The 16,739-nt window shown below is 41.2% G+C and overlaps 2 protein-coding genes across 4 annotated transcripts; one reads left to right on the top strand and one right to left on the bottom strand.

Moving 5' to 3' along the window:
* Positions 1-10,112: 10,112 nt before the first annotated feature.
* Positions 10,113-10,629, top strand: LOC122663617 (RING-box protein 1a-like). The gene has a single exon (XM_043859219.1). The coding sequence runs from the start codon at positions 10,183-10,185 to the stop codon at positions 10,537-10,539; it is 357 nt and encodes a 118-aa protein (XP_043715154.1). The 5' UTR covers positions 10,113-10,182; the 3' UTR covers positions 10,540-10,629.
* A 2,609-nt stretch (positions 10,630-13,238) lies between these two features.
* Positions 13,239-15,944, bottom strand: LOC122663616 (SWR1 complex subunit 6). 3 transcript variants are annotated; one of them, XM_043859217.1, is made up of 5 exons: positions 15,851-15,944; positions 15,623-15,729; positions 14,347-14,449; positions 13,769-13,878; positions 13,239-13,530 (listed from the first exon to the last, which is right to left on the bottom strand). In XM_043859217.1, exons 2-5 carry the CDS (start codon positions 15,725-15,727, stop codon positions 13,327-13,329), a joined length of 522 nt encoding a protein of 173 aa, XP_043715152.1. In that variant the 5' UTR covers positions 15,728-15,729; positions 15,851-15,944; the 3' UTR covers positions 13,239-13,326. The 3 variants fall into 3 exon arrangements, with proteins under 3 accessions (XP_043715152.1, XP_043715151.1, XP_043715153.1); XM_043859216.1 differs by having other exon boundaries at positions 15,623-15,746; positions 15,850-15,930; XM_043859218.1 differs by having other exon boundaries at positions 15,623-15,734; positions 15,880-15,927.
* Between the last annotated feature and the right edge of the window lie 795 nt (positions 15,945-16,739).

The following is a 16,739-nucleotide window of genomic DNA, read 5'->3' as shown; positions in this document are numbered from 1 at the left end:
TTCAAATCCAAAATTGCATAGTTAACTTACACTCAATAAATTATAAGTTAATTTATCAACTAAGCAGACTTTTGAGATAGTTGTACCTCAGATGAAGATTTTACCAATTCCTATAATCTTTCTTTTGTTGTTGTTTCCGAATGTTTCACATTCTCCATTGTATTTTTCGTATTTTGGAGAACTTCTTGGGATTTGATGTCATATGCTTGGAGCATCTGTTGTCGATGTACCATTCATTTGGATTTTTGCTCTTCAATCATATCTACAAAATAAAATCAGTTATATATTGGTCCCCATAACCTCATGGGTCCTGTTCCGTCAAGAAATCACCACAAGTAGTCCTCCTGCGTTGTACTCTGCACAGAAGAGTAGGACACCAGAGAGCTGGTTTGCACCAACGGGGGACTCTCCGATGCTTAAGTCAGATCTCACTGAGCAACAATTGAGAATTATTCAGATGGTTTGTGTGTGGCTATACCTGAGTATATATAGCGCTTATGGCTGGTAGAGGCGGTGAAGGAGAGAGTCCCAATATGGTAAGCTTCATCTTTGGCAAGAGCGTTACTAGTAGAGTTCTTTTAGGAGTGTGATCCATGTTTCATAGGGATTGTGGGGCGCTTCTCTAATAGTTTCCTTAATGGAGTAGGTTGGCACAAGGAAAGAATAATCCAAGCTGACGTGGCGTGTTGCACCATTTTTAGTAGGTTCCATATTTGGAATAGGTCATGGGAGTGATCTATTAATCTTTGTTCATTGTGGCGTTGCGATCCCTTGATTGAGTAGCGCAATCTAATTGGGTAGTTATATTTATAACAGGTCCATCAAGATTAGGATCAAACACCCCTTTGTATATCCAAACTTATCTTGTAAAATATTTTTGATTTTGTTGTGTGTGAGTGTGTGGTCTTTAAGATTTATTTCTCCTTTGATATTTTGGATCACAAATATCAAATGGTGATCGTGCTCTTGTTTCCATTTGGGGTCTAGACCATCATTGATATCTTGAATCATAGATATCGAATGCTGATCTTTCCCTTTGTGATCTAGATGGTCTTTGAGATCCATATAATCTTCAAGGTCTATATGTCTTTGGTGCATAATATTCTCTTCTTAATCTTTGAGGCACGTAGTTTCTCCTAGGTTTATTTGGCCTTTTGTGAAAGATGTAATAATACACGTGATGTATATTCCTCTTTTTAGGACTTTGTCCTTGACTAACATGACCTTTTACACTATTATCATAAGGAAAAGGTATGCATAATGTATGACCAATTTTATTACAATTTCTACATCTTATGTAGGATGTTGAAGCATGGTCTCTATATTATAACCTTCTCTTAGGATAGTCAATTTTATCCCCACCCTTGACTTGGGATGGTGTTTTACCTTTATAGTCAAGTCCTTCCTTGTTGGAGGGTTCTTGTGAGGGGTCCCCAACAAAGTATCCAAAGTCTTTTGACCTTTTGTGAAGATGTGTAAGGTAGAGGTAAGATGTCCATTATCTTTTTCTAACTTTTCAACATATGAAGTCATGTTCTTGAGTTAATCATTTAGAACAACTTCCCTTTCTAGAGCTACCTTAGTAATCTTTAGATAATAACTTGTTTCATATAAAATCTCAAAACCTTTTTCGATATCATCCTAATCAACATCGACAAGGTTTATTATGTCTTCCAAGTCATCAGTTTTAGAATTAGAACTATCATAAGTAGAGCTTACCTTGGCGTTTGCCTTGAGATGAGTCATCGGAGCTAGGTTGGTAGTTTCTTCTTCGGAGTCATCCTTGTCCTCTTCATCATCACTTGAATCCTAGGTAGATTCAACTGTGCATGCATTTTCTTTTCTTGGAGCTTTGGACAATCAATCTTAAAGTGTCCTAACTTTCTGCATTCATACCAAACCATATCTTTTTTATTAGTAAAAATATCACATTTTTATTTGCGATATTTGAGAATCATCGTTAATACCTCAGTGTAGATTGGGGATAAAAAAAAATCTTTTTTTTTTGAAAAATTCTTATCTTTGGATTCTTTGGACTGTTGATTTCTGTAGGGTTTTCTTCCTCTTCTTCTCTTTAGGAATTTTTAGAACTTCCTCATGATGAGTGACATTTCTTTCTCAAGATCAAAAGAATTATCATCACTCTGTTCATCAGCTTCATCTGAAACTTTGAGAGCTATTTGTCATCTTCGTTTAGTTCCACTACATGTATAAGGAGTGATCCCATCAGTTTGTCAATGCTTACGTTTTTCAAGTCCTTGGCTTCCTTGATAGCCGTTAATTTTGGGCTCTATTTGGGTGGAAGTGATCTGAGGATTTTTCTCATGTTTTTCGACTTGGTGTAGACTTTGCCTAGTCCCTTCAACTTGTTAATGATGTTAGTAAAGCTAGTAAACATATCAAAAATAGTTTTATTATCTAGCATCTTAAACAAACTCTTTTACTTGAGAAGTCCCTTCATAGGTCACTACTAGAGTGTTTCATATTTCCTTAGTTGTGTCACACATGACAATCTTATTGAATTCACTTTCATTCAATGCATATTGCAATAAAGTAATTACCTTGAAGGTATGCTAGACTTTTTCATCCAAAAGCCTAATGTAGGTACTGTGGCCTCCGGATGCGGGTTTCTTCGCCTTGTGGATGGGATCCGTTGGTTCCCATAGCCCCTTGGCAACAAGAGTTGTGGATGACATCACATTTTGATGTATCAATATAAGGGGTTGGGATCATGCTTCATAAATTAAAATAAATGGAGTCGCCATCTAGGATTCGGACCTAGGACTCAATGGGTGTAACCCTATCCAGGGTGAGCGAAAAGGGCTACGTGAGTTAATATGGTCTGGTCAGAGATTTTGGGTAAGTGGTCAAATTACAAGCGTAGGAAGGTATTAGCACCTCATCTTGCCCGGTTAAACCGATCTTTCTACTAGATGCTAGATTTAGAAGATTCTCCCATTATAACACGTCTTATACCAACATGCAAGGCTAGATTATGATACATTACACATAAGAAATAAAAAATCATTTACTATATACACTAAAGTAAATTACTTTAATGGTCTACATTGTAACCAAAATAAAGGGAAAAGTAAAGATATATACCTGCAAACGAAATTAATCAAAGTAAAGAAAATACAAAAGATACAAAATATAAAGTATTCCCACGGCTTAGGTGGAGACGAACGATCGTTTGCCTCTCTCTTGTCGAACAAAGTAATGGCTAGGTAAAAGGGATTTCGCTACTCAGACTTCGAGCAGAGTAAAAACTGTAATGGGAGTTTCGCTACTCAGACTTCAGGCATAATAATGGTTGTATATGGGGTTTCGCTACTTGTACTTGAACAGAGCAACGACTGTATATGAGCTAAATATGGGTCAAGGATTGAGGAAAAGCAAGACTTCGAACCAAAACAACCTTTAGGTAGGATAATCAAAGAATCTACCCATGGGAAGGATGATCAAAGCTAGCAAAAGGTGGTTAAAAGAGATGTACAGAGGCTCAAAAGGAGCAAAATGGGGGTGGAACCCGTCCTCAAAGCTTTATAGCGTGAAAATAGAGGGTGGGGGTTACTCCTATTTATAGGGGTGACCCCCACTTTCGCTGCACCGTGTGTGGTCCTCAACATATGTGCGGCACCGTGGAGGTTTTTCGTGCATCAAAGTTCAAAAAAAGCGCGGCACCGTTGTTGTATTATCCCTCTAAAAGTGGTTTTTTGGGGTTTTCTCCCTTTGGACTCTTCATAAATTTTTTGTTAAGGGGCTCCGCCCCCTTACATCCTCCGGCAGGGGCTGCCGTCCCCCTACAACCCTATGGCCCGTTAATCGGCTAGCGAGACCACCATGATCGAGAAAGGCGAGCAGTACCTCCTTCAGCATTTGGTAAAAGGATCTTATAAATCATTTTTAAGAATGTGAAGGTGATATGGCTTGGGTGTAGGAGCAAGAGTCATTCTTGAGAGAGATATCGATGTCTGCCCATGTCCTATTGTCAGCATCGCCGGGGGGGTGACAAAATTCAATGTCTACACCTAAGTTTACCTCCTCAACTACAAAGGAGTGGAGCCTTAAGATGGCTCGTATGAGGACCTTCCCCCACTTCAAGGCAGTCCGACGACTCGGTTGTGTATAGTTGTACAAATCATAAAGCCAAATGCCAAATTCCCAATGAACACAATAAAATCAACAAGGCCATCCACAAGCAAGAAAAGTAAAAAACACTTTATGAGAAAAATGTAATGAGAGTTTATTCCACAAAAAGAAGGATATACATTTATGTACATTCATTACAAAAGAAGATGAAAGAAAGACCTTCGGCTCATTACATTCACCATACCGATCGTAACGGATTTTGTACATCCACCTCCTCACAATAGAGGGAGATAAACCTCCAACTCACTGTAAAGGAGGATAAAGACCAACACCCTGACCAACAGAGGAGCACAGGGTGGTGGTACAAAAATGGCATCAGGCAGGTAAAACAAGAAACATGTGGCTCATTACAAAAGAAGATAAGGAAGGACATCCTAGCCTGAAGCAGAGCAAAAGTTGCAGAAGCCCAGAATCCAAGAAAACGAAAGAGAGAGAGACTGCAAGGTTCAACAAGTCCAGGTTCCCAAAAGTAAAACCTAGTCAGTAATAACATTGGTGCCACTACAACTCCCTCACCATCCTTAACCCTCCAGCATGCTCGTCCTTGCACCCATCTTATCCCCCATATTACTCTAGTCAGCAATTAAAAGGGCATTGGAACCTATGGCAACATAACCGCCACTAGAGAAAAGGGGAAGCCTCTAGACGACCTTTAAACGGCAAAACATCGTATTGACCAAAAAGCATTCTAGAGACCGCCATATTGACCAAAGAGCATTCCAGAGATTGATCACAACACCGCTATGCAAGGTGAGGCATCCACCGACGCATCAAGACTAAGTTCCCAGAGATAGATCCGGCTTACTAGGCCAAAGAAAGAAGTACCCAAGAACGTGAAGTATGGAGAAGAACAGAAAATCACAAACCAATTGATCCCTTGCTCAATAAGAGAACCATAAACTTTGCTCAGAGCCACAACAGAAAGAAAAGGTAATGGCTAGCAAAAGTAGACGAAGGAGGTAGTGGTACATCCTTTATATAGAAGTGTTAATCATCCAGATTTGCCCAAGTGAACGGTTGGGATCCGGCAACTCCTCGCTCCACCAAATAGCCCTCCAATTTCCAAGGAATTTGGCAATGTGGCACCTCTCCAAAAGCTGATTTCAAACGTCATCTCTTAGGAACATGACCTTGAAAGGACGCGTCCAAGACTTGAAATGAAACGCTTCAACTATTGCATTAAATACATTTAATTATAATGTCAATTCCCCAGATTACACTTTAGGAACGGCTGGATACTTATTAGCCAGAGTCAAGCTCACTGGCCGAGAAGACCTAATGAGACCCCAACCACAACTACCCTTAACCGACCTCAACAAGCTGTCGAATCGCGTAAGGAATGCTTGGTAAGAATGCTAAACATTTTAAAAATAAGCTAGATAGAAATATCAAAGTTTTCATTAAAGATTATAGACTCCAAAAAAAGGAGAAGAAAAAAAGTAGAGCAAAACACGACAATAGTAGGCTCAAGTTTGCTTGCCCTCGTCCGGACCATCGACGTTGGCTCTAGTGACATTGGCGTCTTCACCTCAAGACTTTAGAGGCACGTTAAGCTCTTCATGGGTATCTTCATTCCAAGGATCAGGGGATATGTTAAGCTCAGAGTCCAGGGCGTCAAATTCTGAGAAGTTAAAGTTAGGAATCAACCGGAGGACAAACTCTCAAACTTTTTCTTTACCCTCAAAGTACAAAGAAAGGCTAGCCTCCGCGACCTCTTCTTTGAAAGCTTCGAAAGCTCTAAACTCCTCTAAGACACAGGCGCCAGAGTCAACCACCACACTGACCATCTTCGCCTCCATAGCCTACAACTTCCCCTCAACGGAGCGTAAATTCTCTTCAGTTACCTCGGGCCGTCCATGCAAAGGTTTCGGATTTATTCTCAACCTCCACCTAGGGGTGTCAATAATGCCCGACTGGCCCGAACCCGCCCAAACCTGCCCTAAGCCCGGCCCGGACCCGACCCTAATCTACCAGCCCGAAGGGTGGGTCAGGGTTGAGATTTTGGCTGACCCTGGCAAGGTCGGGTTGGGTCGGGGATAAGACCCCGGGCCTAGCCCGGCCCTACCTGGACCCGACCCTGAATTAGTTATAAGCATTTATATTGCTGAAAATACCAAAATGCCCATAAGAGTGATAACCCTAATTCCATATTCCCTTTTCGTTTTCACAATTTCACCCTTCATTCTTCTTCTTCATCCACGAGAAACTGAGAAAGGCGCCGCTCGACTATAGCTACTAGCAGCCTTCTTCTTCCTCGGTTCCTCCTTCCCAGATTCGCATCAAGGTATGTTCTAATGTTCATCACTTCATTTTTATTTGGGCCTTTCCCCATCCTCGCAACACTGCTACTAGTACTTCATATGGGGTGGTCTTTGTGTGTTTGCGTGGACTCAGATCTGAAAATGCATCTCTCTTGATCAGCTTCTGTGTTTAGTGTTTTTTAAATCTTTGAATGCATGTTCTCTATGATCTATTTGTCTTTATCAATTCCTTGATTAGCTGTAGACTTGGGATAACAACTGTTTGTTTGTTTGTTTACCTGAACATCTAGCTAATAGATTCCAACAACCTTCACCATGATGAGAAATGTAATGGATGCGAAGAGTGTCTTCTTCAAGGGTCCATGGCCCTCTTCTTAGCTCACTATCTTCTTCACCATAATTGGATCCACTCTTGGATGGAGAAGACATAGCAGCAATTCTCATTTGAGAGAAACCCACAAACTTAAAAGAAAGATTACAAACACAAAAGGGCTCAATATAGTTGAATTGAAGCTATACAGCCAATCCAAGATTTATATAGTCTAACAATGAGTTCTAGCACTAGTAAAGAAGGTAACTTTCTTTTCAACACAAGTAGCCTAAGAAAAGTAAAACCCACTGTAGATTTGATTTATTTTCCACAGATATAATTTTTTTTGCCTAAAAAACCAAATCAAATTGGAATTTCCCAAAAATGGTTTGGTCTGTTAACACAGTTTTCTATAGTTTTATTTCAATGCCACCAAGGTCCCCTGTCTGGATGATTTCTTAATAACCCAGAAGAGTCAAAAGCTCTGGTGGTTGTTGAATGAATGATCCTCATTAAAACTTTTGACCAAAAGCTATAGAATGAGGTTTGATCAAGTCTCTCTCTCTCCTTCCCTTCTTATTCTTCTTCTTTCAAAAAATTTTCAGGTTTTTTTTAGATATATTCTTTGATATATATCAATCAGGGTCAAGACAGGGTTAAAACAGGGTCAAGATAGGGTCAATCAGGGCCAACCCGACGCTGCCCGACCCTATCAGGATCGGGTCGGGTCAGGCCTGGCCGGGTCAAGGAAAACCCTGGCAGGGTCGGGTCAGGGTTGAGGGTTTCTTGGCCCTGCCAGGGTTGGGTCAGGGTCAGGGTCAGGTTTAGGTTAAGACCTCTAGGGTCAGGGTCAGGGTCAGGGTTTAGGCAGGCCCGGTCCAACCCAACCTCCACCTGCAATTCGTCAGACTCGCTAGCTTGGCTCCAAGCTCTCTCCGACTGCTCAGAGAAGTGCGCTGCCTTCTCTTGTGCTCGCTTGAGCTCTTCCTCAATTTATGCCACTCTTTACGAAGCTTTTTCCAAGTCCTCAGACGGATAGCCATACGAGATTGATCTCGGATCACTACTTATGACAACCTCCGATTTGAGTGTACCTCCTCAATAAGATGATTCTCAAACTGATCTCGAACTTCCAAGATCTTCTTGTAGCGATTGCATAGCTCTATTAAAGCGAGATGACCCTGACAGAAAACCCAAACGGCATAAGAGCACAGGTAAATGCCAGAAACGAATATCAACAAAGAGATGGGAACTTACCCAGAAAGTGTACGCTAGGACCTCACTACGCAGCTTCCAGTCATCTAGCATTCTAATGGCTGTCTGAGCTAGAGATAGCCAATCACAACGAGACACTTCCTCAGTAGACTGAGAGTTTCCCCTCACAGTATCGGCGTCCTTGGCTCCTCCTCGGGTAGAAAACCATTCCCCTTCGGGAGAAGGGACGAGCTCTAAACTCCCGTACAATGAGGTCTCCCTATCGGCAAGACCAACTATGTGATCCATAGCTCCCCCAGAAGCCATCACATCTAAAGATGCCCCCGAGGTCTGGCCTCAAGACGAAGTCTCACCAGTAGGACGGAGAACCCGACCTCCCATGGTTGGGACACCCTCAGTATTCAGAATACCCAGACTAGCGAGACCCTCCTCCTCGGGTAGAGAAATGACTCTTTGACGCTTCGATGACTTGCCCACCTCGTGAGTAGACGAAGTCCCCCTTGTAAGTCTCACTTCAAAAAGCAAAAGCTAATCAATATTAGTGCCTAAAATAAGTAGAAGCGACACTGCCACAGGTTAAATCAAACCCTAGACTCACCCGACTTCTTGAGCTCCTCGAGCCCCTCCATAGACTCTAACACTGACCTCTCAATCGGCCTGGCCTCCTTATTACTGGTGCAATGTGCTACTACACGAGGAGAGACATACAATTGACCTCCTTATACCGCCCCTTAGACATAGGCTTCATGCCATACTGAAGGGAATGGGTTTCCCACTAGATAGTCGGAGTTGGACAAAAAAATACTTCTTCTTCCAATAAGGATTGGAAGAAGGTAGATCTTTAACCAACTCCTTCACCACTTTAGTCTGACGGCTAATATAATACGAATCACTTGAAGTGTATGTGAATGGCAATAAGAAAAATGCTTGATAGAAGGATCAATCTTAAGAGTTTCGCAAGTGATAATAAGCCCACTATAATCCTCCAGGAATTAGGCACCAACTGGGCTGGAGCAATGCCATACCATCCTAGTACCTCAGCAACAAAAGGATGAATCAAAACCCTAAACCCTGAATACGCGACTACGAATTGATGGTTCCAATAGAAGCCCGCTCACAAATACTTTTAGGAAAGAAGGCTTGTAGAGACATGCTTTGAACCGAAACAAGACACCCCGAACTGTGCCCCGAACTGTGATTTCCTAGTCGATCAAAATGTTTGGCCCGCATCGAAAACCCTACCACATTTGGCCTCGATCAAGCAAATAGAACGATCAAATTACTTCAACACTTGGCTTGATCTACTCCCTCAGTCCCATACTAAGTGGGGGCCTCTGATATACATAAATATTATTGGAAAAATTTCACAGACACCCCCTAAAAGTATCCAATATCTCAGAAACTTACCATACTTGGTCAAAATGTCACAGACACCCCCTATTTTTATGAATTTATTTCAACTTAGTCCACTCCATTAGTCTCTGCAGTTAAGTGTCTGTTAACTCTTTTTAAATGGCGAAATTACCCTTACCTGTGAAACCCATTTCCCCACTTCTTCTCCATTTTCCACTTACATGATGAAATTACCCTTACCTGTGAAACCCATTTTCTTCCCTTCTTCTTCTCCTTCTTCTCCTTCTGCTGTTTCTTCCACCGCCGCCACCACCACCACCACTGCCACCCCCTCCAGCCCTCCTTCTCCTTCTTCTCCTTCTGCTGTTCAAGCTTTGTTCTATTCAAAACTTGAACAGATCGAAAATAAGTGGTTACAGTATCCTGAAAACCGCTTCTTTGCCTTTCCTTATAATTTTAAAAGCTGTTGTTACCCAAAAAAAAGACATCACAAAGAACAATCTCAGAACCACTGAATTGACGAAGAACTCATCGTATGTAGAAAAGCTCTGGTCGCCGTCACTACAGGTACAGACCCTAAATCTTTCCCGGAAAACTTCAATTTTTCTGTTCTGATTTCTAATTTTTTCATCTTTACTGGGTTATATGTTCCTCTAATGTTTTCTGATTTAACTTTTTATTTCTTCGTTTTTTCTTTTGATGATGTCTTCTAATCAGATCTTAAAGCTGAAACTCTCCTTCCTACCGCAAATTTAGAGAGAAAATGAGAGTGAAACCCTAACTATCTGAAGTGGTAGGGATGGGGAAAGGAAAGATCGTGATGGAGAAGCGGGGAAAAAATTTTGGTTTTTCCATCTCTCTCCCAGATTCTCTCTGTATGGTGCTGCAAACATGGCGTCTCTGGACACCGATATTAACATGGTTCCCATCGGCGAGGGTTTGAGCGGCGCCGGTCCTTCATCTTCAACGAAGAAACCTAAACTATTCGAGATTAAGAAGTGGAATGCCGTAGCCCTTTGGGCTTGGGATATTGTGGTGGATAATTGTGCAATTTGCAGGAATCATATCATGGATCTTTGTATAGAGTGTCAAGTTAATCAAGCTAGCGCGACCAGTGAGGAGTGCACGGTAGCTTGGGGTGTGTGCAACCATGCGTTTCACTTCCACTGTATCAGCCGATGGCTCAAGACCCGACAAGTGTGTCCCTTAGATAACAATGAGTGTGAGTTCCAAAAGTATGGCCACTAGAGTTGGAATGGTGCTATGGGAGTTAACATCTATAGCAGCAGCTGATTTTGTTGCTTGAAGTGGATAACTCCGATCTACAAATATAGGTCTCTATTTATGTGATTATTGTAAATCCGAGAACGCCGAGAAGCAAAACTAAGTGCTTGAAGTAAGAGAAACTAGATTATTGATGTATTTAAAATAAAATAAAAAAGAGGAAAGATCATGACCCGAAGGATCGACAATTCGATGATCAGGTAGGTGACTTTCTCAAAGCGAAGGAACTGATTACTGAAGAAGGCTAAGGAGTTAGCGATCCTAGCTCAGGGAAATCCATCCCTGTTTCAGACTTTTTTCTCCTTGCCTTGCCGTTGGTAATAGTCGCCTGAGCAAGTGGTCGCCGGAGCCGGAGCCATAAAGGGAAGAAGATGAAATGACAATTTTGTCCTTTTATTTAAATAACTAAGGGGTAAAATGGATATTTCACCTTTGGGTACTAACTGTGCTTAACGTTTGGGGTGTCTGTGACATTTTGACCAAGTATGGTAAGTTTCTAAGATATTGGATACTTTTAGGGGGTGTCCATGAAATTTTCCCAATATTATTCAACAATGCATGCACGACACGTGGCATGAAAAGCCCTTAAATCATGAGATGCCAAGCTTCCTTAGTAGATTGTAACTCTTCTTCTGCCCCGCGGAGGACCCACACCAAATTCAAACTCTCCACATTAAGACTTTCCATCTGGAGCACCCTTCTACTGGAAGTACTCTCCAACCAAGAGACCAACTTCATAGCCAGACAATTTGAGGAAACCTTCCACATCGGGACTCTCCCTAGGGATCCACTTTCCATTCTGATCTCCCACAAAGATTCAACCTCCTTTTGGAGATACCTACCTTGATTGGACTTTCCCCCACCGCCCACTCCAAGATATAAATACATAGATAATCTTATAGGTATGGATCAAATTCACTACTAGCTAGTTTTCTGCACTATTAGTCTACTAGTTCTCATCGTTGTTGTTGAAGAACTTGACTTAAGCATCGGAGAGTCCCCCCTGGAGACCCTTTCGATTCTCTCTTGTGCCTCACATCTTATCCTTGCGGGCAAACATTGTTCCACGTCAAGCAGATCCAGTTTTTTACGGCAATAGCTAGTTCTTGACCAATGAGTTTTAGTATGTTCACCAAGAGAATAACATAAAGACAGGATTTGTCATCTAGGGTTGTGTTTGGTTGAATAGAAATGAAATGAAAGGAAAAGAAGAAAAAAAAAAAGATTTTCTCAGTGTCTGATTGCTAAAAGAACAAAAAAAAGGAAACTAAATTCAATGAATATAATCATGCTATAGAAGCCAATCACATGGAATATATATTGTATGCACAATACACTATGAAACACCAAAGCAAAACTCATGACTACTGTTCATCTCCTTTTTTGGCTTTTTGCTAAATATCAGATTATATTAAAAGAAAAAGAGAAATAATATACAAAAAGGCTTCAGCCTAGACAACCCAGGAGAAGATGAAACAAGGAGAAAAGAGACAGGAACCTTCGGCATTGCCACCAGCAGGGGTAATGAGAAACCTGCATATCTTCCCCATGACTCTGTCTTTTTTTTTCTCACGCACATCCCCACGCTTTCGGCGCAACTCCCATTGTTTCTCTCCCCCACACATCCCACCCCTCCCGCATAGCCCCCCACCTCCTGTTTCTCTTTTCCATTCTGCCTCACGGCCCTCACCCCACCCACAACCAACCCCCAAACAGCGCCCCCCCCCCCCCCCCTCTTTTTTTTTTTTTTTTTCAAGACATCGTAACTATTATTGAGAATTTGAGAGAGAAGTACATAATCGGTTATGATGCCCCCAAGCACAGTTTGCCCATTAGCCATCAAGCGTCCATACCCAGCATCCACGTATCTTGCGAGAGTCTGGAACTTGAAGTTGAAAACATTGGTAGCATTGATCCAAAAAACCTTGTCAACTTGCATGGTTACTCTACTACGCATGGAAATCTTCTATTCTATGATTACATTGAGAATGATTCTCTGTGGGATGATGTGTAATATGCAGCTCTCATTGGTTTTACTGAAAAATAGGACCAGGGAAGAAGGTAAAACTGAACTTCGATACACGGTTGAGAATAGCTGTTGGAGCTGCCCAAGGGCTTGCACTTACACCTTCACATGAACTTCGATGCAGGATGTGAAGTCCTCAAATATCCTGTTGGATGAGTACTTTGAAGCTCCTCTCTAATTAGTCTTTCTTCCGCATATTCCCAATCCTCCGGTGCAGCCCCACCCTTCCTACACAACAAACAAACCCCTCCCCCTCCCCCTCCCCCTCCCTTATTTCTTTCTCCCGCAAACCTCCCCCCCCCCCCCCCTCTTCTCTCTTCCTTAGCTATTCTCTCCCTACCTTCACCTTCACTGTCCCTTCCATGTAGAGGTATCGCTGCTGTGACTCATGGCTGCAGGCTAGGGAAACCGGCTTGCAGAAGTAGGAGACAATACAACTTTCTCAATTAAAGTGAAGTTTTATAAACTTCGGGAAATTTCTACTTTTGTTGTGAAAACTGCATAAATTTCTATGTAAATTTCAAATTTTAAAAGAAGAATCTTCCATTATGCGACGAGAAAATTCCATGACAAGAAAACCGTACATATTTAGTACAATTTTCTTTTCTTTTCTTTTCTACTGTTCCAAACACAGCCTAAGTAATTTTTGCAATTCATATGAAACATGCACAGAGTCGAGCTTTAAAGGTATTTTGAGCATTTTGCGGGGCTGGGTCACCCAGCAATCAGGCAACAAACTTCAAACAACGAGTATCATTGTGTATATTCTGGCAGCGACCTGAACAGAAGCGAACACCACACCTTACGCATGTATAATTGGCTGAGAATCCACATACCGTGCAGAAATGTCGGCGGGAAGTTGAGCTTGGGGGTCCCACTGCTGCTTTTAAATAGGAAGGAACATGTAGAGGCAAGGATTCCAAATTTGCCTGTTTTTAAAGGAATGATTAGATTCATCAGAATAAAGAGCATTCAGTGCAGGAGGCTCCTACTACTGCAGGGTCTGGAGGGGCAAATGTATGCAGCCTTAACCCCCGCTTCGCAGGAGAAGCTGTTTCCAAGTTTTGAACCCAACCAACAGGTCGCCCACTAGATTCATCAGAATAGCAAACTCAAACACGAACATAAGTGGCAAACCATATGCACACACACACACACTCTCCTCACCTCCTGTAAGAGTTCCAGGAATGTTCTTGGGGCCTTCTTTGCATTCTCAAGTGCTTTTGCCTGCCGCGTTCTACGTTTTGTGTTCTTCGACTGCCTTTTTTGTACATGTACTACACCCATAAATAAATGGAAATTATAAACAAAAATAAAAGTATAAACATTACACAAGCAAATAACCAAAAATTAACAATGCTTTGTTCATAAGGCAATGCAAGCAACAGGATATAGCCCATGTGTACAATTCTCTTGATTAGGTATCCTAACATTAGCGCATTCGAGGAGAAGATGAAGTATATTTTCTATAAGCCAATACCCCTTGACTCGAAAAGAAAAAAGAAGCTCAACTCGTATCACATGTACAGATTGTCAATACAGGCAAACCATACAGGTACGGATGGATGAGCCAGTTGAACCTCAACGATAGCAAAAAACAACTTAAAACACAAAAACTGGATCCTTGTACAGACCAAAGATTGTTCAGAACATCCAGACCAGCCACCAGTGAGCTATGGGCCCAAACAATTCAGCCTCCGGACTGGCTTTGGCATCATGATTACAACAATACGAATGCGATATACCTGAATCATCATCATCAAGAGAAGCATCATCATCATCATTAAGCTCTATCACCTCTGGTCCTACATTGTCACTTTCCAAAGCTTCAAGACGAGCAAGGGCTGCCTAAATAGAACATTTCCAGGAAATCAATCAATGCTTATAAGATGGCATAAATCCTAGAAATCACAGCCTCTTTGGATGACATTTCGAGAAACTGTTTTCCTGTTTTTCAAAAAAAAAAAAAAAACTCTTATGGAATTGAAAAACAGTTTTTAAAAGCAAAAAACTCTGTTTTCCAGAACAAGTTTTGGCCGGTTTTTCAAAACAAAAAATTTTAAGTTTCCATCTCAAAAGACATCTGTTCATTGGAGGTACTCCCAGGTATATGAAGACATGGATGATCCCACTCAACTGATGTGGGATCTAACACTTCCCTTTCACGTGTAGGCTGTTCAGAATCACTATACATGGAAGGAAGGATGGAACAGAGAGGCAGGATCGACACCAGCTCTGATACCGTGTAAGTTTCCATCTCAAAGACAAGTCTATTCAGTGGAGAAGACATGGATGATCCCACTCAGAATCGATGTGGGATCAAACAAAAATAAAATAGGTTTGAACCATAGTTTTTCTGTTTTTGTGCTAGAGTTTTAAGTAAAGCAGTTTTGCACACAGGAAATAAGAGGGTAGTTTTTCATTCTTTAAAAAAAATCACCATAAACCTTGATTCTTCTGTCTCCCAATCTCTCATGTCATAGCCGCCAATTCCGCCTCTCTCACCCTCTCTTTTGGACCTCTCCCTCTCTCACCATTGCCCCCCCCCCCCCCCTAACTCCCACATCTCTTTAGTCTCTCCCTACCTCCCCCACATGCAACTTGTCTCTCTCTTACCCCTAAATCCACCCCCATACCACACGCTGTCTGCTTCGGCCCAGTCCTAAGCTTCTGTGATGAACTTGCACAGGCCAGGTCCAGCCTCTAAGATCCCAACCTATGGTTGGGCCTGGCTGTGCTTGTGAATATTATGACAAATACGTTGGGCAGTCCAGATTTTCAAAACTTAGAAACAATATTCAATTTTAATTTTTAAGTGGTTATTGGCATGGTTCTCACAGTAACACAAAAAAAAACAAAAAAAAAACCGGAAACAACAAAAAACAGTTTTTTCCCCTATTTTACACGGGGAATAAAGTACAGATTTGAGCATTGTATGTTTTCAATCAAAAAGAAAGTTAATTTTTATAAACTCACTGAAACAAAAACTTTGGCATGTTTGATGAAATAAAGACCACATACCTGTGTTCTATTATCGCTGCTTGCAAGGGCAGCAACCATTTTTGAAGCAACCTTTCGAGTCCGGCTTGATGTGCGTCGAAATGAACCAGATATTTCATCATCCATGGCTGATAAGATACAAGAGCTTGTGCTGGTAGAAGATAAACCTCAAAGTTTCATCACCACTTAAGGAATGAAAGAAATTCCATAAAACACAATCATGAACAGGCAGCCCTAATTGATATCCACCTTTAAAAGTTGAGGTATCAACTGATCAACAGTGGATTGGTTGACTCTTGAAAGGAATTTGAAGGAGATATTCTGTCTCTGTCAAGAAAAAGAAAGAACGAAACCAATCAAATGCAAGATAAAAAGACCATAACATATCAAAAACAAGTTGGACTCTGCAGCTTGTTTAGAAAGGTCCAAACTCTGGTATGAATTGCACAACAGGAAAGGGAACGGAAGAACTAAAAGTTTCAGGTAGGTTTGGAGAATAAACATTAGGATCTTTAGTGGAGGCAAAAACTGAGTTAAGTGACTGCCTCAGTTCAAGCAAATGCAAACTTGAGTACAAGGACAACTTGCAAATTGTTACTTGTCCAATGTTGTTGGTTGTTGTCAACGATAAAATTTGACCGGTTTCAGGGTTTCAAGTTCAAACTGCTTACACTCTCTGATTGATTGACCATCATTGGAGCTGACTTCAAAGATAAATGTGAAGATCAATTCACTCAATAATGCAGGAAAAGGCATGGGAAAAACTATAAACTGCTGACAGGACAAAACCCAATTATAAAAGAGGAGTTCTAAGTTAATGGTATCAGGTAGGTACCAGAAAGGCCACAATTATTTAGGATGTATAGTCTATTCTTCCAATCTGCACCTATTGTGACTAGGATCAATAGAGTGAGTAACATCTTATTAATAAGATTCTAATAAAATACCCATGCTTTAAAAAATGCATAGAAATCAATCAAAGTAAAAAGTTTAGAAGGCAGGATATATACATATGCCATTACATAAACAACAAATCTATAATGAGATGATGTTTAACCATATCACCCTATGTACTAATTTTTTATGGTTCAAGATATTCCATTAAATTCCTTTGACATTTTCAGAAAAAAAAATGTGA

The sequence above is a fragment of the Telopea speciosissima genome, chromosome 6 (genome assembly GCF_018873765.1).
Source record: "Telopea speciosissima isolate NSW1024214 ecotype Mountain lineage chromosome 6, Tspe_v1, whole genome shotgun sequence".
In the NCBI taxonomy this organism is placed as follows: Eukaryota; Viridiplantae; Streptophyta; class Magnoliopsida; order Proteales; family Proteaceae; genus Telopea; species Telopea speciosissima.
This window is presented reverse-complemented; position numbering and strand designations above follow the sequence as displayed.